We start from the raw sequence: 21543 nt of genomic DNA on the forward strand, positions 1-21543 counted from the left end.
CCTTAACCTCCTTTATATGAATATTATATTAATTGTTATATGAAATTGTTACATGGTTTGAACTAGTTTATATATTTTAATATATGAATGCTATTATATGAGTTATTTTTCATTGCCTTATAGTATTGAAAATTAGCTAGAAGATTTAAAAGTACGAATTAATTAAACCTGTTGTGTATAGAAATTCAGAAAAATAAAACAAACAAGTAAAGAAAAAGTTATATTCAAGAATTTATTACAATAAAGATTGTAACTAATTTTTATTTAATATTAATGACTTTAATAAATTATAAATATCATTTTATTACTGTCAGTAAATTTCCTATCATTATTATAAAACCAAGGCCTACAGAGTTTGCTTGAGGTTCACAAAGAAAAACTGAATATACTACTTTTTAAAATTGTTCTATCATTTAAATTTCCTAAGTATGTTTAATTATTTGGAGAGTTTGGGTGAAACTCCAAAAATTTCAGCTCTGATGTGGATACATAGGCATAATCTACAACCATTTTGGTTATGGACACCAGGGCTTCCCAGGCAGGGGCAGTAGGAAAACTTTGCTTCTGAAATGTAGGAAAAAATAATCCACCATTTTAAAGCAATATGACTGATGTAACTCTTAAAGGGTTTGGCATTTGTGGAGGGAAATATGAAGTTACTTGATGGATTTCTGTGAACTAAGAGAATATCCACAACTTTCATGCTGTTTCATTCATGGCCTGTTTTCTCCTCTCCTATCCAGCCTAGGATTGTGGTGTTTGTTCTTTCCCTGTGCTTCATGGGTATAAAAAGTTACAGGTTAAGTCCTGGAGGCTGGCGAGGTGGCTTAGCGAGTAAGAGCATTAACTGCTCTTCCGAAGGTCCTGAACTCAATTCCCACCAACCATATGGTGGCTTACTGCCAGACGCCCTCTTCTGGTGTGTCTGAAGATAGCTACAGTGTACTTATATATAATAAATAAATACATCTTAAAAACAAAACAAAACAAAACAGAAATGTACTGGGGCATATAATCTTTGCAAGACCAAGGGCCTCTCCTCCCATTGAAGGCCTACTAGGCCATCCTCTGCTACGTATGCAACTAGAGACACAAGCTCGGGGGGGGGGGAGGTGGGTACTGGTTAGTTCATATTGTTGTTCCTCCTATAGGGTTACAGACCCCTTCAGCTCCTTGGGTACATTCTCTAGTTCCTTCATTGGGGACCCTATGTTCCATCCAATAGATGACTGTGAGCATACACTTCTATATATGCCAGGCACTGGCATAGTCTCACAAGATGCCAGGGCCAGGAAGCGGGAGTGGGTGGGTAGGGGAGCAGGGCAGGGGGAGGGTATAGGAGATTTTCGGGATAGTGTTTGAAATGTAAATAAAGAAAATATCTAATAAAAATAAATAAACACTAGTTTTTTTATAAAACAAAAGAAATGAAGATGTAAATATAAATGTCAAGGTACTGAAAGATTCTAAGGATCTTCATCCATTACATACAAAAACATAAAAAGGCATTTCATAGAGGCAAGCGGATTTCTGAGTTCAAGGCAAGCCTGGTCTATAGAGTGAGTTCAGGACAGCCAGGGCTATACAGAGAAACCCTGTCTTGAAAAACCAAAAAAATCAAAAAAAAAAAAAAAAAAAAAAAAATGCATTTTATAACCAGCCACGGAGCTGAAATTTTTACCAAGCATCCGGCTTATCCCATTTACACTTTGTTTCTCCTCCCTCCAAGATTTAAAAGTTGGATATGTCTTCCCTAGTTTTCCTCTGTCACAAAGATGATCTATTGCACTGACAATACTATTTATTAGGTTCCCCACAAAAGCAGTTCGGGAACACAACAAGTGCTATCAAGGGGCCAGTTGCTGAGGCATGCACAGCCAGTTCCCAACTCCAAAGACTGATTGCTTCTCTCTTTGCACAGCACAGCATGACACAGGCTGAATTTCCTACATGAAAACTGTAAGTCTTTTGTGCTTTGCCAAATTCTACCTTTTCAGGGAATTTTCAAGCATTCAACCTTGAATGTCACCATTCAAAGACGGTTAGCGAACAAGCCAACTATTCCTCCTACTTAAGCAGGAATCGACTTAGCACCATTTCAAAAGGAAGATTTTGCCAGATCTAAGCAGGCACATATGGACACACACAAATGCAGAGGCACATGCCCACACACACACACACACACACACACAGAGGCACATATACACATGTAGAGGCACACACACACACACACAGAGAGGCACATATACACATATAGACACACACACACACACACACACACACACACACACACACACACACACATGGAAACAAACACACTCTATCCAACTAAGAGTCCTTTCAGGAACCTTACTTTTCAAGGTCATAGAGGGGATAATGCCAGATTTTCCCTTCCCCTCTTTACTCCTGTTCTTCTCCCGAGTGCATCCATTATGCCATTTGTTATATCCAGAGAGACACAAAGTCATCTGACTCACTAAGCCCTCTACCCACTGCCACCTCCAAGTCTAAATCCACACTGTCCCCCACTGAGACAGTGACAGAGCAGAGGGTCATTTTCTCAGAGCAATTCAATACCCAGCTCTGCACGTTGCTTGAGCTAAGTTGCCCAGATTCACTGGGGCTGTCTTTTTTCGCTTCCTTTCCGCAGACACAGCACAATGCTTCGGTTACAGGATTCTGCTGGTCAAGTATTTTCCCCTACTTCCATGTTCTCAAGACTACTTCTGCATCTTTTTCACTGTGTGTACACATGAATGAAATTATTTAGAACATTATTTCTAGATACGTATTTCCAATTCTAAGTTATGTTGAGATTATCATGAACATTTGTTGAGCAAATAAATAAATGATATAAAAAGTAGACCGCTGTTTCATATCCCAAAAAAAAAAAAAAAAAAAAGAAAACTCACAAAGATAACTTGTTGACATCCTTTGGGTTCAGAACTAGAGATCTCTATCATCTGTCCTTGCATTTCTCTATATTGAATCAGTTCTGTTTAACTTGAATGTCAGGGGTTATTAGATACTTCCTTCTATTTTTCATAAGGGTTAAGGACATAAATTGAATTTCATTACCCTCCTCATTATAAATTTTTGCTTCTTCCTTAAATGAATAAGTGGCTGCCTCCTTTATTTGCTTGTTTGGGGTCAGGTATTACTTCAGCCTGATTTATTGTCAGCCTACCACTTCCACATAATACAGTTTCAATTTGTATATATTAAAATAACTATCTCCTGAGAACTAATGTCAATATTACCTAAAAGACTGTCACATGTTTTATCATAATAAGTAGTAAGAAGTCAGTTTGCCAAATGGGTTTTACCCTCTCTACATTTATATTTCCAATGGAGTTGAATAACCACTGCATAACCTTAGAAGTGGAAATATAGCATGAACATACCTAAAGACAAAAATGGATGATGTCGTTCCTATTCTAAAGGCACATATTCACTCATTTCATTAGAGTTGGTATTAGTGCCAAGACCTAAGGATTCAAAGCTAATCTAATTCTTCATACAAAGTCAAATGAAATCAGGTGACAGAGGCAGGCATGTGTAAAGCAGCAAAGGAAAGTGGGATGAATGGGATTAGGGAGACATGGGAATATACAAGTGGGAAAAGGCAAGTTGGGGGTTAGGATATAGTCTGAGAAATTCCTCCAGTTGAAGAATGGTTCAATAAATTAAGGCAGTAGTTCTTTCAATAGACTCCAAAGCAATCCAAAGTCAAAATGGAGTCCTTATCCTATAATAAGTGAACATTAGAAGCATTCTCAGTGTGGTTTTAGTCTATGAATGAGGAGGAAAAGACTGGATGCGTATACACATAATATGATTCTCTATTAATGATAGTAGATCATACTTGTTCTCTTTGTCTGTTTCATGGTTTTAGTTTTACTTATCTTGCTTTCATCTATTTATTAGTTTGCCTGCCATTGTTTTGTCTTGTTTTGTGTTTGTTCATTTGTTTGTTTTGTTTTGACCTGGTCATGTCCTTCTGCACTGATAATGAGCACCTATAGACACATCAACATCAAATATAAGCGACCTTACCCTGCCCACCAGCACAGGATCGGGCCCGGTGTACTCTTCTATCACAAAGAACTGGTTCCAGACCCAACCTCTCTTGGAGCGTTGCAGCACCTGCCCCTCCTTGCCCTTCTCATGGTGTCCATGGAATGAGGGACGCAGGTGGCTTCGTCGCTCCAGGGCAAACGCCTGGCTGTGGTATAGCATGCTCAGGCACACCAGGGCAGCTTGTAAACAGTAGTTCTCCTTCATTTTTGGTTATGCAGTAGGCACAGGAGAATGCAGCTGTCACTCCCTACACCAACAGAGTGGCTCTCTTTTTGGATGGCGGCCTCCCAGATGTGTCAAGTAGACCTCCTCTGGAATGGAATATCTTCATTCACTGAGGACATCACGCCAGGGTTGCTCACCTCCGCAGTCAGTTTCTGCAAGGAGAGAGAGAGAGAGAGAGAGAGAGAGAGAGAGAGAGAGAGAGAGAGAGAGAGAGAGAGATGAGGTTAGCTGCATCCTTCCTCCACCTATTGTTTCGTTTCCATTTAGCAAACATGTTGGCTTGAATATCAGTTTACCACTTGTCAGCTTTGGGAAAGCTAACAGCTTTCTCAGAACCCAGCTTGCTCATTTCAGAAATGTAGACAACGATAATATTCATTGAAAGGTTGCTGCAACAATCAAGAGAAAAGGGAATACAAGGCCACTAACACAATGTCTAGAACACAGAGACTCTCTATTATTCGTCGATCATGTGTGCTTTGGCTATGTTCATGGCTTAGAGAAACTAGGGAAGTAAGCCGAGGAGCATAACACAGCATCCACAGTAAGGATGCCAGAGGCCAGCACAGTAAAGAGAGGATGCTTAAAGCATATGGTGCCTGAGTTGAATACTAAAGCAAAAGCTTCTATGTTAAGAATGGAGAAGAAAGGATACCATGAGAAAAAAAATGCCAGAATTCCATAACCATTACAGTTGGCCAGCCACAGAATAAACTAAGACTTAAGCATAAATGGAAAATAAGAGGAATCTTATGTCACAGACTGTGGGATGGAAGGGAGGACAAGACAGACCTCAGGAAATGATGATGGGAAAGAAAGTAATCAATGAAGAAACAAATGACTAAGGTATGTGTGTGGGAGGGGTACAGGTATGCAACTGAGAGCAATCGAGAACTCCGTAGACAGGCGCAGAAGGATCACAGCAATTTTAAGGAGTCTGAGGCTAGTTTGATCTAATCTGGCTTTCATAGTGAATTCCAGCACAGCCCAACCTAGCAAGGTACTGTATTTATAGAGAAAAAAAAAATTTAAAAGGTCAAGTCTTCATTGAGCTTTGTGAATCAATTAATTAAATTATGCTGATCAATTAACACTGCAGTGTCAACTAATAGGTCAAATTCACATTGACTCACTGGAGGATCTATTAATGCTATTGAAGTCAATCAAAGCTACAGCATCAATTCGTTCTTTTATGGTCTGACGCCTCCCTCACCAGCTCAGCCTCCTATCTTGCTGGACAGCTTTTCATAGGATGCTTTCCAGTTTCACCCCAATCACAAGAAGAAAAAAATGAACAGTAAACCTGTTGCGGGCAGCATATTGCTTCCTCAAACTCAACCAGCACACTCCTACTCATTAGCAATAAGATAGAGCCATTGGCATAGTTTACCTTCCCAAATTCCTTGTATTTATCTGACCTAGAGTCCCTCTAGCTTCCAGATTTCTTGAATTTCAGGGTTCTGAAACTGAAAAAAATTTCCCCTTATATAATTTTTTTTTTTTTGCTTAATCCCCTCACTTAAAATTCATCTTTCCTTGTGTAGAAGTATCTGCTTCTTCTTGGGGGTATCCAGAGTCTTCCAGGTGTTCTCAAAAACATACATATTTTCTATTAACCCATTACCCATGGATAAACACAGCCTGAGAACCTAAGACTCCTGCTATTTTCCCAGGGAGGCAAAATGCAAGCCTGTCACTGTTGCTAACCTGATTGTGCACATGTGCCTTGAAACTGGAGATGACACAAAGAGGGCAGGGAAATACTTAGAGGAAAAAAAGGAAGTAGAGTTACTTAGCCATTTGGCTTTAGTAGTCTTGGGCATAAGAGGGCTGGTAGCCTTCTTACTCACATAGCAAATCCTTTTTCTCTTGGTACTCTGCCTTAGCCTTTTCAAGTCTTTGGGCTTACACCAAGATAATATTTGTACATGCTGCAGATAAAAAGGTGTCTGCTATCATCCAAATAGAACTTCTCCATAGGATTACTCCTGTGTCTTCTCAAGAAATAGGGAGTTGAAGCCTTTAGTATTTGTTGTTTACAGATGCATTGGAATGTGTAAACTGCAGTATGAAGGAATGAACGTAAAAGAAGCCTCCCTGTCACACACCAACCTCATTAGTTTAACACTGACCTCTCTCTCTCTCTCTCTCTCTCTCTCTCTCTCTCTCTCTCTCCCTCTGTGTGTGTGTGTGTGTGTGTGTGTGTGTGTGTGTAAAATGGTGTATGTGAGTGTCTGTGTATGTAAAGGTGTCTGTATGTCTCTGTGTGTGAGGGGTGAGGGGAGGTTGTTGTTCTTATCGTTGTTGTTGTTGTTGTTGTTGCTATGGGGTACATGAATTCAGATGCTCACAAGGCCAGAAGCCATCAGATCCACTGAAGATGGAGCTCCAGATGGTTATGAGCTGCTGGACATGAGAGAATGGAACCCAACTCAGGTCCTTTGCAAGATCAGCAAATATTCTTGACCACTGAGCAATCTCTCCTGCCCGGACAAGCATCATTTTACTGATGCACAAAGTGCTGCTTGCAGCAAGTCCAGAGCACTATGTGGAAAAAGCACAGAGAGGTGTGCAGCAGGAGATCTTGAAGTGAGGCCACAGGAAGCAACAGAGAGAAGTCCGGCTTAACTGAGGAAACAAGGCCCCGATGCTGATTTGTACCTGAAGCTCTGACATTCCCCTCTGCCTCCTAATTTGGGAAAGTCCTGAATAAAAGTTTCTGTCAGTGGCTTCCATCTTCTTATATGTGATTAGTGTTTTTGATGAATGATTGTGGGGAGTGCCTTTTCTGTTTCAGATGCTAGGGCTGTGACTGGTAGCCTCTTAATTAGTTGTATTTACTACACATGCATTAGGACCTGAGTTCAAAGGGGCCATCCATAACAACTCACTGTATGAGATCAAGCACACCCTTGAACTTCAGACTTAATTCTGTCTCTTTGGAAATTCTAGAAGAAGAGAAAGGAGAGAACATATGGTGTAAGTTTCCTGCCCATTTTATATCATGCCAAGTATTAAGTGTTCATTCACAAGGTGATAAATTATTCCTGCATATAAACTGTGAAGTGTATTTGAAAGAAAGGGTTTAATTAAAGTTGATATTTCTACACCTCTTTTTTTTTTTTCTGGCTGCCATGTTGCTGTAAAGCACAATTATTTCTGACACTAAAGTGTTGAAACTACATGACAACTTTTTTACTTTATATATACATATAAAAAAACCACTAGCTTCATACTAATGAGTAAGAGTTCCAATGTGACCAATAAACAATGAACTTTACTCTTTTTATAAAAAAAGATAACATTATAAATTTTCTGTTGGAAACAATAGCAAAACTAAACCATAAAAGTAACTAATTGGTCTCATAATCTTTAAATGCTTATATGACTGAATATAATATACTATAATTCAATATATTAGCCATCTTGATAATCCTTATTTTATAGAATTTGGGTTTTAAGTCAATTATTCACTTTAGAGTAAAATAAACTATTGATAAAATTAGGTTTTATTAGCCATCATTCTAAAAACTTCATAATTATTAAGTCATATATTGATTCATATGCTAACCCTATTAATGGGAACTGTGAATATTCTATTAAAAGGGTATTAATATTGAGGTCAAGACAAATTAAATACAATTTGTGCCACTATAAAGTTCTGTTGATAGCTAAATTGATTTGAGCCTAGACCATCTAACTCTGATGTCTATTTAAAAACAAAAACAAAAACCGAAAACCTTTTTTTCCCTTGTCTTTTTTTAATGTTTGCTTTTTTTAAAAGTTATTTATTTATTTATTTATTTTATATGAGTGTTCTGTCTTCACACATACCCAAAAAAGGAATCAGATCCTATTACAGATGGTCATAAGCCACCCTGGGGATGCTGGGAACTGAATGGGACCTCTGGAAGAACAGTTAGAGCCCTTAAGTGCTGAGCCATCTCGTCAGCCCCCTTTTGTCTGTTTTTAAACTGCATAAAGAAATGAAAAATATTACCTAAGACCTACCAAACTGAAAAATGTTAGTTCATTGTCTGGAGTTGGCTAGATAGCAATAACAGACCTGTGATGAAAGAAAGAAAGAAAGAAAGAAAGAAAGAAAGAAAGAAAGAAAGAAAGAAAGAAAGAAAGAAAGAAAGAAAGAGGAAAAGAAAAGAAAAGAAAAGAAAAGAAAAGAAAAGAAAAGAAAAGAAAAGAAAAGAACAGCTAGTGTTTTTAGTATTATCCTCCAAACCACCTTGGGTGGACTTTCCATGACTTAAGTCACAAGAACCACACAAACGTCAATGGTATTGTCATCTCCATTACATATGCAAGTGGAATAAAGCACACAGAAGTAAGTAACTTTTCCAAAGTTTCCGAGAATGACATGGGAAAAGAAGGGATTGAACCCTGCGGGATGACAGATCCCAGACATGGATTCCACCTGCTCCTGTTCTCCCTGGTCCTGCATCTCTAAGAGAAGAGAAGGTGAAAGACCAAACACAGAGACACCTCTGCCTCCGTATCTACATAATTGCCTTCTCTTGATACTAACTCAAGACTGAGGAACCTAAAGGGAGTACATACATGATGATATTTAAAAAACAAATAAACAAACAAACAAAACAAAAAAACAAAACAAAGACAAAAAAAAAAAAACCAATGTCATCACTTCTCAGCCTTTTGGCTAAGATCAAGTATAAAAAAAAATATCAGAACATAAAGTAAAGGAGAAAATATTCCATAGAAGATATGGAAATGAAGATGGACACAAGATTATAAATTATCAATATCAAGTGTAACAATGTAGTGTAACTAATCTTTATTTTCTTATCCTTAAATCTTTATAGCAGAATTTCTAAAGGCAGCCATTAGAGGATGGATTCAGGGAGTTTTGTTCATCTAATTCTGTGATATTTTATAAGAAAGACCTGGAACTTCTCAAGAATGGATTGTTGTATAGTGTAGAAATTTAGCAGGGATCTCACACAGAAATTAATAGGAGGCTGCCCTCCTAAGGAGACCTTGATGTGGGCAATAATTAGAGAAATCTATCAATGTTCTAATTAGAATTAATAAAGAACCCCAAGGCACTTCTTGAGCAGTCTTGCCATTAAAGCTCTTCCCAGCAGCTGGCCAGGATGCCTACGCGTCGGGGTTCTACTAACACACGTAAGAAGACTTAACTTTACCATGGGAGCACATTGCTTGGAGGGAAAAAAAAATAAATGTTGTTGAAAGTCACAGGAGTAATAGCATGACAGGAAAATGGATTTGCAAAATCACCAGTTCTAAGTGGAAGGCTCACCCCTCTATCTGGAGAGCAGAGAGTCCGTCTTAAGTGGCTGCGCCTTGAGCATAAAACGCTCCTGCTGTGCTTGCTTTTGTCTTCCGTAAAAGAAAATGACATATATGGGTGTTTAAGTATTTTTGGACTCCTGCTGAAAATTGTTATCGGGTAGGAAATGAAAGACAAAAACGGTTAGCCAAAAGCAAGCGGATTTGTTTTTCAGCTTTCTCCTCCCCACGGAGATTGAAGGATCAGACACACTGACCCACTCTTTTTATTTCTAGCGAGCTAATTTACAGCTAAAGACAGGTTATCATTACGCTAAGTATATTACCAAGGTTCCCACCAGAGCTCAAAATCCTATTTTTGTATCTGCCAGGTTTCCTTGTGGGTGAGCAAAGGGACTCTGGTCTCTCCTTCAACAAACACAGCTTTGTAACCAATCGGATTCTATTATGCAAATTAATTCAAGAATATTTTATTCCGCGCTCAGATCTCATCACTCAGCACGGAGCTGTTCCCTCTTTCAAATCAAATCACAGGAATTATGCCTTGTCTGTGAAAAATCGTAGAGGAGGGAGAGAGGAAGTACTACAAGAATTGTTGAAACATTAATTCTCTATCTCAGATTTCTGCGTTTGGTGCAAGACTTAAGTTTGGATTCACCTTTTCTTGGGTGCAGAGTATACAGTGGGCACTGCACAAAATATCATAATATATATTGCTCCATTCTCAAATGCCAGACACCAATACGATAGGGTGTCATAGCAAAGAAACAGAAATGAAGATAATTTTAAACTTGAATAGAATTTTTCAGGGGCTCAAAGGTAAGTGTCACTTTTTGCCTCCACACACAGTTTTGGAAACAGGAATGGCATTTAATTACCTGCAAGTTATGTAAAGCTTAGTCAACCATCTGCTTAAATCCCTTATAGATTTCATAAACTTAAGTAGTAGTAGTAGTAGCAGCTATGGTAATAGTAGTGTCATCCCCCCCAAGTCATAGTATAGAGCGGGTTATGCAGCATTTCATAACATTTTCAACATAGCTTAATATAAATGATACTCATGGGTCCCGTGGGTATCATTTATATTAAGCAAGTTATATCCAATGAGTGCAAAGAATATCTTCTATTACTCATGCTCCACTCAATTCTTGAGACAGCTCTTCTCACTCTAATATTTCTAAATTTTAGTCATTGATATGAATAAAATACATCAACACAGACCCGAAACAACGTTGTGAGCAATGTAAGCTCCAACTGTGAATAAATGTTCCATGCGAATGTGTGGAAAAAAAATTAGATTCCATTTCCGACTTTTCTGGTGCCTGAACAAAACTACCTGAGGGAAGACATGCACGAAGTGGCAATGATGCTTAGCTTACTGTGACATCATTTATAATATTTGAAAGGCATACAGTCAAACCTCCCTCTGTGCCCAAACAGTAAATATATAAAAAGATTTTTTTTTATCCTTGTTTTCTCCTTCATTCACTCAGGGTCAAGTCTAGATGGGCCTTGGGGATACATAGGAATCAGTGTGTTTATGATGGCAAATAGCAATAGAACTTGGTATAAGTTGTAAAGGGATGAATGGAACTAAAAATACTACTTAGGAAGCACAGAGCAACCAACAACCAGAATCAGCTTGGCAGATGAGCTTGTAACACAGTGCTTATTCTTGTAGCATCTGCCATCATTAGCCTCTTCCAAGCAAACACGCTTGTCCACAGTCTCCAGTGCCTTACCTACTCCTTCTCTGAGGTATGGCTGATGAGACCTCTCCTGCTGTTCTCACAAGTAATCCATAAACTAACCATTGATCATTGCAGTCAGGGGGACCTGTATTCAAATGATTGGCTATGGGAACCAGATTTTTCTAAGAGTTTCAATGAGAAAAACAACAGAAAATACTTGTAACTCGTGAAAGGCCTTGCAAAGTCCGGTTAGAAGGCACCTAAAGGATAGAGTAACCACAAAGTAATATCCAATTGCTCAGCTTTCAATAAAATCAAGGCCACAACCCAACTAGTTAGAAGCGAAAGAGAAACTGTAGCATCTCTACCCAAAGCATGCAAATGGCAGAACGTGTGATCTTATTTCTCTGAAGGCCTAGGCGACCATGCTTCTATTGCTGTCACCATGGCCTCCAAGCTGCTGGTCAGCACCCTACTTATAAGATGACGGTGTACCTCCTGTGCATGAGCTAGCCTGGGAACTTTCTTTCATCCCCCAAAACAGCAAATGTAGAAATGTATGGTAATCTTAAAGAAATAAATTGGCATTTCATTTTCTGGCCAACTGTGAAATATTGTCACTGTGAAGATCATTAGTGCAATTGTATAAAATGCCATTTTTTTTTTTAAAATCTCTGAATTTCCAAAGACCATTGGGCCAAAGATCTCTAGACCATAAGGGAAGATGTGTATGCTATAGCATAAGTTCTGTTAGTACATAACTATGCAACTTAGACAAAGTATTCTTCCTTAGGACCAAAATTCTCCTCTTAAAAAAAAAAAAAAAAAAAGACAGAAATATATCATTAAATGCCTCTCTGTTTACAAGAGTCTGTCTGTGGGTCAGTGCTGGGGCGGCGGCCATTCCTGGATTGTACTTTTCAACCTTCGGTAATGGTCTAAGGTCAGCTAGTAGGCCTGCTCACATAGAACTCCATTAGGACTCACTAACATAGAATTCACTGAAATCTGGAGAATGGCAAATACTCAGAAAGACACATTTTTAAAAGTTATAAGAAGTCCATTAATTTCAACCACATATTTTTATCACATAGTCATATCCGCATCAGATAATTGCAGCATTTACCCAGTATATAAACTATCTTATTTTACTTCTACTTTGTTTTAATGCTCTGTTTTAGGCTCAGTGTATATTTTATGCTTAAGTCACAGCTGAGAGTAGCCATATTTTTACAAGCTAAGTAGCCATGAGTAGACAAGGTAGAATAATCAGAAGACCATAAACTTTTTGATAGAGGAGGATGTGCCATCAAAGACTTTCTGGTAATAGCAAGCATCCAGGTGAGAGAACTAGTAAAACAAGACTGCTGTAGTTAGTTAGAGAACAATTTATTTGAGAAACCAGGTGGCCTTCTGAACTCAGCAGACCCAAAGGAAGATACTGGGGAAGTAGATGGAGGGAAAGATGCTCATGTTCTTAGCCTCAGTAGAAGGGCTGGACTGGGGACAAGATCTATGTTTTAAAAACTTTGAATGTGTGAAATTACAGAAAGTCCCAAAATTCTTCCCCTAGTAGCTATCATGATCAATGATACCATGTCTGTTTCTTGTTGGGAGATTTTGTTACACAGTGGATTTTCAGAAATCCAGAGTGAGATGACAAGGTAAAGATGCTCAACTATTAAGAGTTTTTTTGTTTGTTTGTTTTTTGTTTGTTTGTTTGTTTTCATTTCATTGGAAAAGGGGAAACAGTAATATAGGAGCTGATGGCTAACATTTAAAACTAGATCAAGTGAACACAACCTCAAACCCCCTACTACTCTATGGAGAGAGAAAGAAAATATCAGGAAGTGAAAAAGGTAATTTCCATAGGATTGTTGTCTCCTGCATTAAACATAGTTTTCCATTCACGTCATATATATGGAAACAAGAGTCTCAGATTCATGAAGGGAAATACGTCTTAAGCAACCTAAGAGTGCTCTTTAAAGAGTCGGAGGTGGAAGAGATAAGCGATGCTCATCTGTATCTTCTCCCTCATACCTGAGGTTTCTCACAGAGCTACTGTCAGTCTGTTTTCTGGGAGATAAACAGCGAGAGAAAGTCTTGTCTGAAGTTGGGCTTCATCCTTGACAAAGGCTTGATGAAGTCTTGCAAACGGATCACTACAACCAGGGAAGAGAGCGCCTGAAGCCACCAGAACCCAGTACCAGATCTTCTATCAAAGAATTAGAATCCATGGTGTTAGCCACCCAGATCCACAAGGCACCGCTTGAGCTCAACCAGAGGAATGAGGAATGCAGAATCAAGCTGCTTCCAATTACCAGAAGCCTGTTTTTTTCCAGAGTGTGGGTGGGCTATTTTAAAGGTCTATTTCTTAATGTTCTGTCTGGACCACCCCATCTGGTTCAGGCCAGTCTAAATAAACCATGGGATGTATTTAAATGCCTCTTTTATATGCCTGTGTATATTACAAAGGATGTCTCACCCATTTATTTTTAGAAAGCTTCATAATTATCTCACTGTTGTTTCAATAAATCCAACCTTTAAAATGCTCTTTTTTTTTTTTTTTTTGGTTTCAGTAAATTAATGCCATTTATCAGAAAGAATGGGATATTTTTGAAGTCATGATGAAAGAAAAGCAGTTGGATACAGCAAACTCACCCATGCCTCCTAGTACTTGCTAAAGCATGAGCCTACCACCCTAGACAGATGGAACTTTCCAAGGTAATGTCAATTGTCCTTTCTAGGTCACAGAGAGATGGTTCATTTAATTACAGTTTCTATAATCCTAGGTTAATCCTACTGAGAATTACTGACGTGATGTTTGACTTATATAGAAGGATAATCTATTGTTCCATGCACATTTCTGGCAAAACAAATTAAAAATCATGTACCTTATTTTTTAATTTATTAGTGCCATAATAAAGAAAGGTCTCCCCTTTCATTTTCCTCAGGTAGAAATGACAATTTCCTTCCCTTTGGATCACATTATTGATTAACAAATTCAAATAGGATATTTCAACAGAAGATAATGTAGGATACATTAAATTCTCCAAAATTTTAGATGGTGACTAACTCCTCATTACAGTCCTTGCTATTGTGTACAAAGGACCATGAGAAAAAATTGATTTTTACCTTCATGGAATTGAATACCTAGACTATCGACTCTTACCCTGACTGAACCCTGAATCACCTGGGAACCTTACAAAATTCCTTACCACACCATAAATCAAACAGAGATAAAGAAACCCCAGAACATAGTATTTTTAATATTCTAAGAGAATCCCATTGCCCATAGCTCTTAAAATTATTTTAAGTTAAGCTTTAGTCCCAAGTGTCTTAATGCACTAGTTCCATTTAAGTCACTTTGATCAGCCATTCTGAGAGGTTATTTAAGTCCCTGTAAGATGCTTTAGTAGTCACTCACTGTCTTAGATATGAAAATTAACCTCCGAAGCAGGTGATGTTTGTTTGATGAATGAAGTTATACAAATGATGATATATCCGGGCACCTAAGATCTACGACTACATTATTGCTTCATGTCGTCAACCCCATCTTCATGTCTGTGAAATGAAGGGCTTCCTAGCTTGAGTGCCGCACTAAAGGTGATCATCAGAAAAATCTAGATAGAAAGGGAGACAGTGCCTGAGGGTGCCTCCACTGACTGGCTGCACATTTCACAGAGTTCAGAAGGCTACAGTCAATAAAAATTTTCACTGAAAACCAGCTCTGCTTTATTATAAATAACAAGGAAAAGAGAAAGCAGGTGTGATATCTTAAAAACCTAGTGGGCTTGCCTTTTGAGCAGGTTAAGAAATTTCTTGCTTCAATACCCATAATCATCTGGAATAAGGAGGAGGCCTCTACTCAGGAGATGGTGGCCACACTCGTAACTGTCTTTTTCCTCATATGAAGAATAAGATGGGTGTCGTCTGACCTCCCACCCTCCCTAGTTAAATTCAGGTTTGAGTAAAATAATAGATGAGGAAGCTTTTACAAAAGTATAATGTAGGTTATGTAGGCGAGAATAAGGGTGAAAAAACATGCTAAGACTTCTTCAGCTAATTTTAAAGGCTTTGACTTTCCGCCTTCAGCATTGTGGATTGTAGATTCGTGTAAATTATCCCTTATTGTTACAGGACAGATGTGTGATTCTCCCATTTTCTCAGATAAGAATATAAAATATCCCCAGTGTTACAGATAGATCCCTTTTATACCTACACACTTTCTGTCTGTGTGTTCCAGAACCCAGGATGAATCTATTGTAATCTCATGAGAGGGAGCTGACCTTAGTTCCTCCTTGTGAGGTGCTGTGAGGTGGTTAGAGGGTGGGAGTATGATTCTAGTAGGAAAGTTATTACATATGAGTCACAGCTTCTAAGGAAACCCAGATCACAAGGTCCTCTGAAGAGATTCTGTGCCATTTAATTTTTCCATGATATGGGATAAGACTGTGGAGCAATCCAGAGGAGGAGAGGCAAAGCTGATGAGAAGCTTGTATAAGCTGTCTTGGCCAGATGAGGGGCAAATGGGGATGTGCGTGTGCATGTGTCTGTGTGTGTGTGTGTGTGTGTGTGTGTGTGTGTGTGTGACACACATACATGCATTCCTTCTTTTTAATGATTACATTTGTATTGCTTTTTTGTTCTAACACAATATCATTTGTGATGAATATAATGCAAACATTGTGCAACACTGCACTCCATGCAGTCCTGTCCCCTCTCCACACAGACTAGCTCATGCATTCTCCCATTGAATGTTCCCTGGACAGATGCACATATTTCCATTAAGGAAGGGTCATTGTGTGACAATGTTGTGAATCTGTTTACTTTTTCTTTGACCTACACACAGATGTCTACTAGGAGCTACACAATCTTCCCTAACTTTATTAAGAAAAGTTTAGAACTCTTGAATACATTTGTTTTTTTTAATCCCTTGATCATTAATTATTCACAATAAATATTACTTTTATTATATTCACTAGCTAAGATTATGGCTTTTGTGTTAAATGCTCTTAATATCGTATTAAAATTAAGACGCAATGGTAGTCTTCTCATTTACCCATTCAGTCCCGCCTTTTCATGCTCCCCCTTTCTTCTTGACACACCCAGATTTCCAGCTGGCTCACATCCATCAACCTAAATGCCCTTATACTTGTATTACAATGTTGGTTAGCAATGCATCTTCTCAACTTCCATTAACTGAAAACATCTTTATGCCATCTTTAGTTTAGGAGAATATTTTCTCTGAATATGAAATTCTGAATTGGCATCTCTTCTGCTCTTAACATTCAGGTGTTTAAGGGTATTTATGAGTCTGCTGTTCTTGGGCTCAAATTTTTCTCATGAGTTGCTGTACATCATTTAATTTCTTTTTCTCTAGATGTGACATTTAATTTTAGCTTTTAATAATTCAGCTATAACGTGTCTTATATAGTTTTCTTTTTATTAATCTATTTCAATAGTCTTCATTAATATATAATTATATCTTCTACCACAAGATCTGTTGAGACCTTGTGTGTCTAAATGCTTTTTCTGACCTTTTAAGAATATTTTAGCTCCCAGAATTGCACTTTCAAATTAAATGATTTTTATTGTTCAATGGCTTTATATATTTATATAGGGAATTTAAATCATTTATACTCTCCACATTCTCTTCCTCTTATGTTCAGAAAGTGTTCTGATCAGCAGCTCAACCATGGGAGAAAAGCTCTGCGGAAACTACTTCTGGTTGCCTCAAATTTCCCAGCGGTTCTCTGAAAGCCCCCAGTTTGTTAGTGTTAATTATTTCCTCTTTCAATCCAACTACCCCAGTCACTGCTGGACTCTCTATGAGTTCAATTGTTTTGCTAGCAGTTCGCTGTCTTTCTCTATCTGCTACTGGCTATTTATTCTTTCAGGTTTGCTTGCTATATACTCAGAACACCTATTACTCAAAACCCGAAGTGTGACCATTATGGACCATGTTCTTGATCTTACAGAATAGCCTCCTAGTCGGCTTCTTTTTATTGCATATCTTCTATGCAACAGGTACTTTGGCAAGTGTTTTACTTCCATTCCTGATCATCTGCTTCTCTACAGTAGCTTTATCATGATAGCACATTTGTATCTATTATCCAGATAAAGGAAAAACTGGAATTTGTTGGCAGTTAGCTATGTGTTCCTCAAAATGGCTTTTGAAGCTGTCCATGGCCCACTGTCCTAACCTCTTATCTATCTATCCTTTGGTGTTTTGCGAAGATAAAATTCACGGTAGTTCTCCTAAAGTTTGTTTCTAGGATGGACTCAGAACTCAACACTCTCTTTTGCTACACTACAACCACTGAAGAAAGAAATATAGGTGGAGAATGGAGTTTCTGAGAAAGTAGAATGGAAAATTGGAGTGATAGATATTTCTTGTGGACAAGGAGCGTATGTGTTCCTGGAATTCTTAGAGAATAGACGTTCTCCTACGGGAGTTCACATTCTCTACCTCAAGCAATATCCATCCTGTCTTAGAAGAATCACCCAGAACACCACAGATACTTTCCATCCTAACTCACTCCTTAAAACAGTTTCAAAATGAATACATCCTGATTTTTTTCCTAGACTCTTCCTGAACCTTATATTTCTTTTTCTTTTTTTAACATTAGAATAAAATTTTGCTGTGTAGTGCTCACCACCTAAGTCTCTTAAGAATGTGCTAATAGGCAACAAATCCAAGCAGTGCAAGGAACTGTAGGAAGGCAGCCAAATGTAAGTACCTTCCAGCAAATGGAGGCCACCCAGCAGGAAACAGTTCTGTGAGATGTCATGAGCTAATCACTGTCAACGAGATGGTGTATGCTGGTCACAAAAGCAGAGGTAAGTGGTGTTATCAGAATAATGTCTTCCCAGGAGGAGCATATGAGGCCAGACATGGATTTGGCCTTTGGTTTTGAGGTCTTACAGCCTACCAGTCAATGACATCTTCTGAAGAGTTTTTTTTTTTCTGAAAGGATAGATTTGCAGTCCATGAAACCACTGATTAGAAAATGCCCTTTGGCAATACTTGCTAAAGGAAAGCTCTGCTGAGTCCCAGCCACTAGAGTCAACCGAGGAACAGATTGTGAAAGATCAGTAAACCATGAATTCTGCCTATCAGGATGGCTGCCAGCCTGGTAAAGTAGCCATGCTAAGCCATCCTAGCCTGTGAAGGCTGTCTAACCTGTTGACCACTGAAACATTCTTGGTCTCGGGGTTCCAACTGCTTCTCCACTTGAACCTTACCATTGTGTTTGTAACTGTGACCGTGTGTAACGGTATCCTTCACCTCTTCTGCTCCTGGATTCTGTCAGATGTCTCCAGGGTTTAAAGCCCTGGTCTAACCTCGAGAATGCTCTCAGAGAGAAGAAGTCAGTACCAGGGAATTAGTTGAATTAAAAAGCATTCGCCTAGAAAAACAATGCGCAGGCTGAAAGCAAGCCAGTTGGTTAAATTTCTATCACACATTAGTATTAGGGAAAGTGGAGATCTATCCAGGATTATATAAAACACCAGAAAGGGCTTAGGTTCCTAAAACAATGGTATAAGCTTTCAAGGTAGAAATGGAAGGCATAGCATTGTCCTTTACTCCATGTCTCCCCTGTGACTGTGCTTTCTATATCCCAGGTTCATGTCAGGTTTCCTGGCAAATCAACTATTTGGTCGTCGCTGTGACCCCAGTCCTTCCTGAGAACAGTAGCTTAAATGCTTAGAGTTTAAGGTCTGCTGTAGTAATAATACCTGGAGTCTGCCTACAGGTTGGGGTCCCACTTGATTAGGAGAGAAAAAGGAAATTGTGTCCTGCTTATGTCTATATGTCTCTGCTGTGTCTATGCACCATCCCTCCAAATGAATATTCTATATAGGAAACCATATCAAAGACTTTAGGGATCTTAAGAGCGTTTATAGATTTACCACCACGATCCACCCCCCTGCTCCAGATGCATATGACCATGCCTCAGCATCCTTCCATTCCCTGCTCTCTGTAGCTGACTCTGTGGCTGAATCTTTGCAAGTTGCTACTGAATGGCACTTTTTACAGTACAGGATGAACTGAGCCTCTCACTGCTGCCCACTATACTTGTTTTTCTTCTGTTAATATTTTTTTGGCTCATATACCCACATCGACGAATATCTAGCCCTTTGTACTTGTATGAGTTTTGAGATCTTCTTCCATTATATACAACAACATTGGGAAAAAATCCTTCAGGATAATATGAAGAATGAAATAAGACAATCAAGAGAAGAGAAATTACACATGGTCATGTATGAATGAAGTATCCAAAAACTGAAATTAATAATAGTAAACAATAATTGATATGGAGAGATAGGAGTTAGGAAAGGGAGATTCATTAATTTATTAATCAGCAGATATAAAAATCAGTAGAACAAAATGAGCATATTTCTGGAGACATACGATAAAGCATTATATCTATAGTAAGCAATATTACAAATACAGTTAAATCTCTCATAGTATTTTTATTAAAACGAAACAGTTTTGCTCAAGCAAAATATAGATAAATAAAGTGTTTCTCCAAAAAAAAAAAAAAAAAGGAGGGTTTAAGTGTTATACTAATCAGCCTATAGTGAATAGAGTCATGGCATCTTGACATGAGGGAATAGAGTTGTCAACCTGAGAAAACTCTGTGTGANGTATGACAATATCCAACCAATGCTCCTGGGATCAGGAGAAAACAGCAGTCTTGTTGTTAAGCATATTTTAAAGAAGAAATTTAAAAAAAAAAAAAAACCCTCTTCAAACAAACGCAAATAAAAACATTAGCACTGGTATTGAACCTTGAGAAGACAAATGAGAAAAGATGAAAATGAAGTTCTACAATCAGTAATAAAGGATTTCCTGTGATGGTGTGTTTTCCCATTTCTAATTACTAANGAACTCTGAGTCATCTTCTTGGTAAGCCTGAAGAACCCAAATATGATAAGAATGTCCACTATGCACAGGAACAAAGAAAATGCTTCACCACTAATACTTTCTTCCTTANCCTATAGTGTGGTTTTAGATCTCCATGGTAGATTTCATTTTGCCTCTTATTCAGTAACCTACAGAATCATATATACGTAGTGTGTTCAAGGGGACTCCCTGATGTTTGCCNACAGACTTATTGAGAAAGCAGTCTCAAAGAATCTGGATCCAACTACCTTAAGATGACTCATTTCTCTAGAGTTGGTGCCCATGTTAAACCAACAATGACTTTGAAAAAAAAAACAACTCTAGTTATTTAGGTATAATCATCACTAATTTGCAAAAAAAAAAAAGCATTTTGTAGATTACTGCTGATCACAAGACTTTAGCAATAAATGGTTGCTTGGGATTCAGAAAACATACAAAGATAATGGCAGAAACACTGCATCATATCTGCTATATNAAGAAACTTCTGTAATAAAGCCCACCTTAGAGATATGCATAGGGAAAGTAAAATCAGACTTAGAAAATTAAATGCAAGTCTTCCCATCAAACTTTTAGATAAGCAGCATTAGTGTTTTGTTTTTGCTTTTGTTCCTGGATATCTATATAGTTTGGGGGATTCATACTAAAGAAAAAAAAATTACTAATCACTGTTGTCTAGGAAATTCAGTATGAAAATACTGGCGTTCTATGTTTTATCTAGCAATACTATTGGGAACTAAACCAATGAACCTAACTGGGTAAACCAAGCATCAAGCTCCAAATTGCAATAACTCTAAATCTCAGAGTCAGTTTCTTTTCAATCCTCATCTCTGTGAATTTAAGATGCTCTGTGTGGTCCCTAAAGAGGCTGCCTCTGAGTACAGAAGAGATCCCATTTGGTGAAACACTGACAGTCTAGGAACTTCTCACATCCACTGATCTGAGGTCAGAGAGCTTCAATTGGAATCTCTGATTTCCCTAGAGAAAGCAGAAAAGCCCTTTCTATTGACAGGTGACCTGAAATGTAAAAGACCTAAGGCTGAAAGGATTATCATTGATGTTAATTGGTTGAGGAATTAGGGGTTCTCTTTCATCCTCTGGGTTGACACCAGTTTTCAGAAAACAATTGATGCTGTAATCCTGGAGTCAAGATCATTTATATTGTATTAAGAGCATTGCCATACTGGATTAGGGAGACTTCTGAGGTCTTTTCAGGAAGCAACACTCATAGGTATCCATTCACAGGTACTACAAAGTAACAGAATATATTAATCCCCAAAGTTTGTACTTTGGGGCTGGGAACCTGGTGTTGGTGAGAGGAGAGGAGAGGAGAGGAGAGGAGAGGAGAGGAGA

General features: G+C 38.3%; 1 protein-coding gene across 2 annotated transcripts in view; it reads right to left on the reverse strand.

The window, feature by feature from the left end:
- Positions 1-21543, reverse strand: part of Cdh11 (cadherin 11) — a 156254-nt gene that overhangs the window by 45321 nt on the left and 89390 nt on the right. For both annotated transcript variants that reach the window (XM_021220576.2, XM_029532351.1), the window contains exon 3: positions 4057-4457. In XM_021220576.2, the coding sequence (XP_021076235.1) occupies positions 4057-4284 (228 nt within the window). In that variant the 5' untranslated portion in view covers positions 4285-4457. The remainder of the gene's footprint in view (positions 1-4056; positions 4458-21543) is intronic.

Source organism: Mus pahari, chromosome 20 (assembly GCF_900095145.1).
Source record: "Mus pahari chromosome 20, PAHARI_EIJ_v1.1, whole genome shotgun sequence".
NCBI lineage: Eukaryota > Metazoa > Chordata > Mammalia > Rodentia > Muridae > Mus > Mus pahari.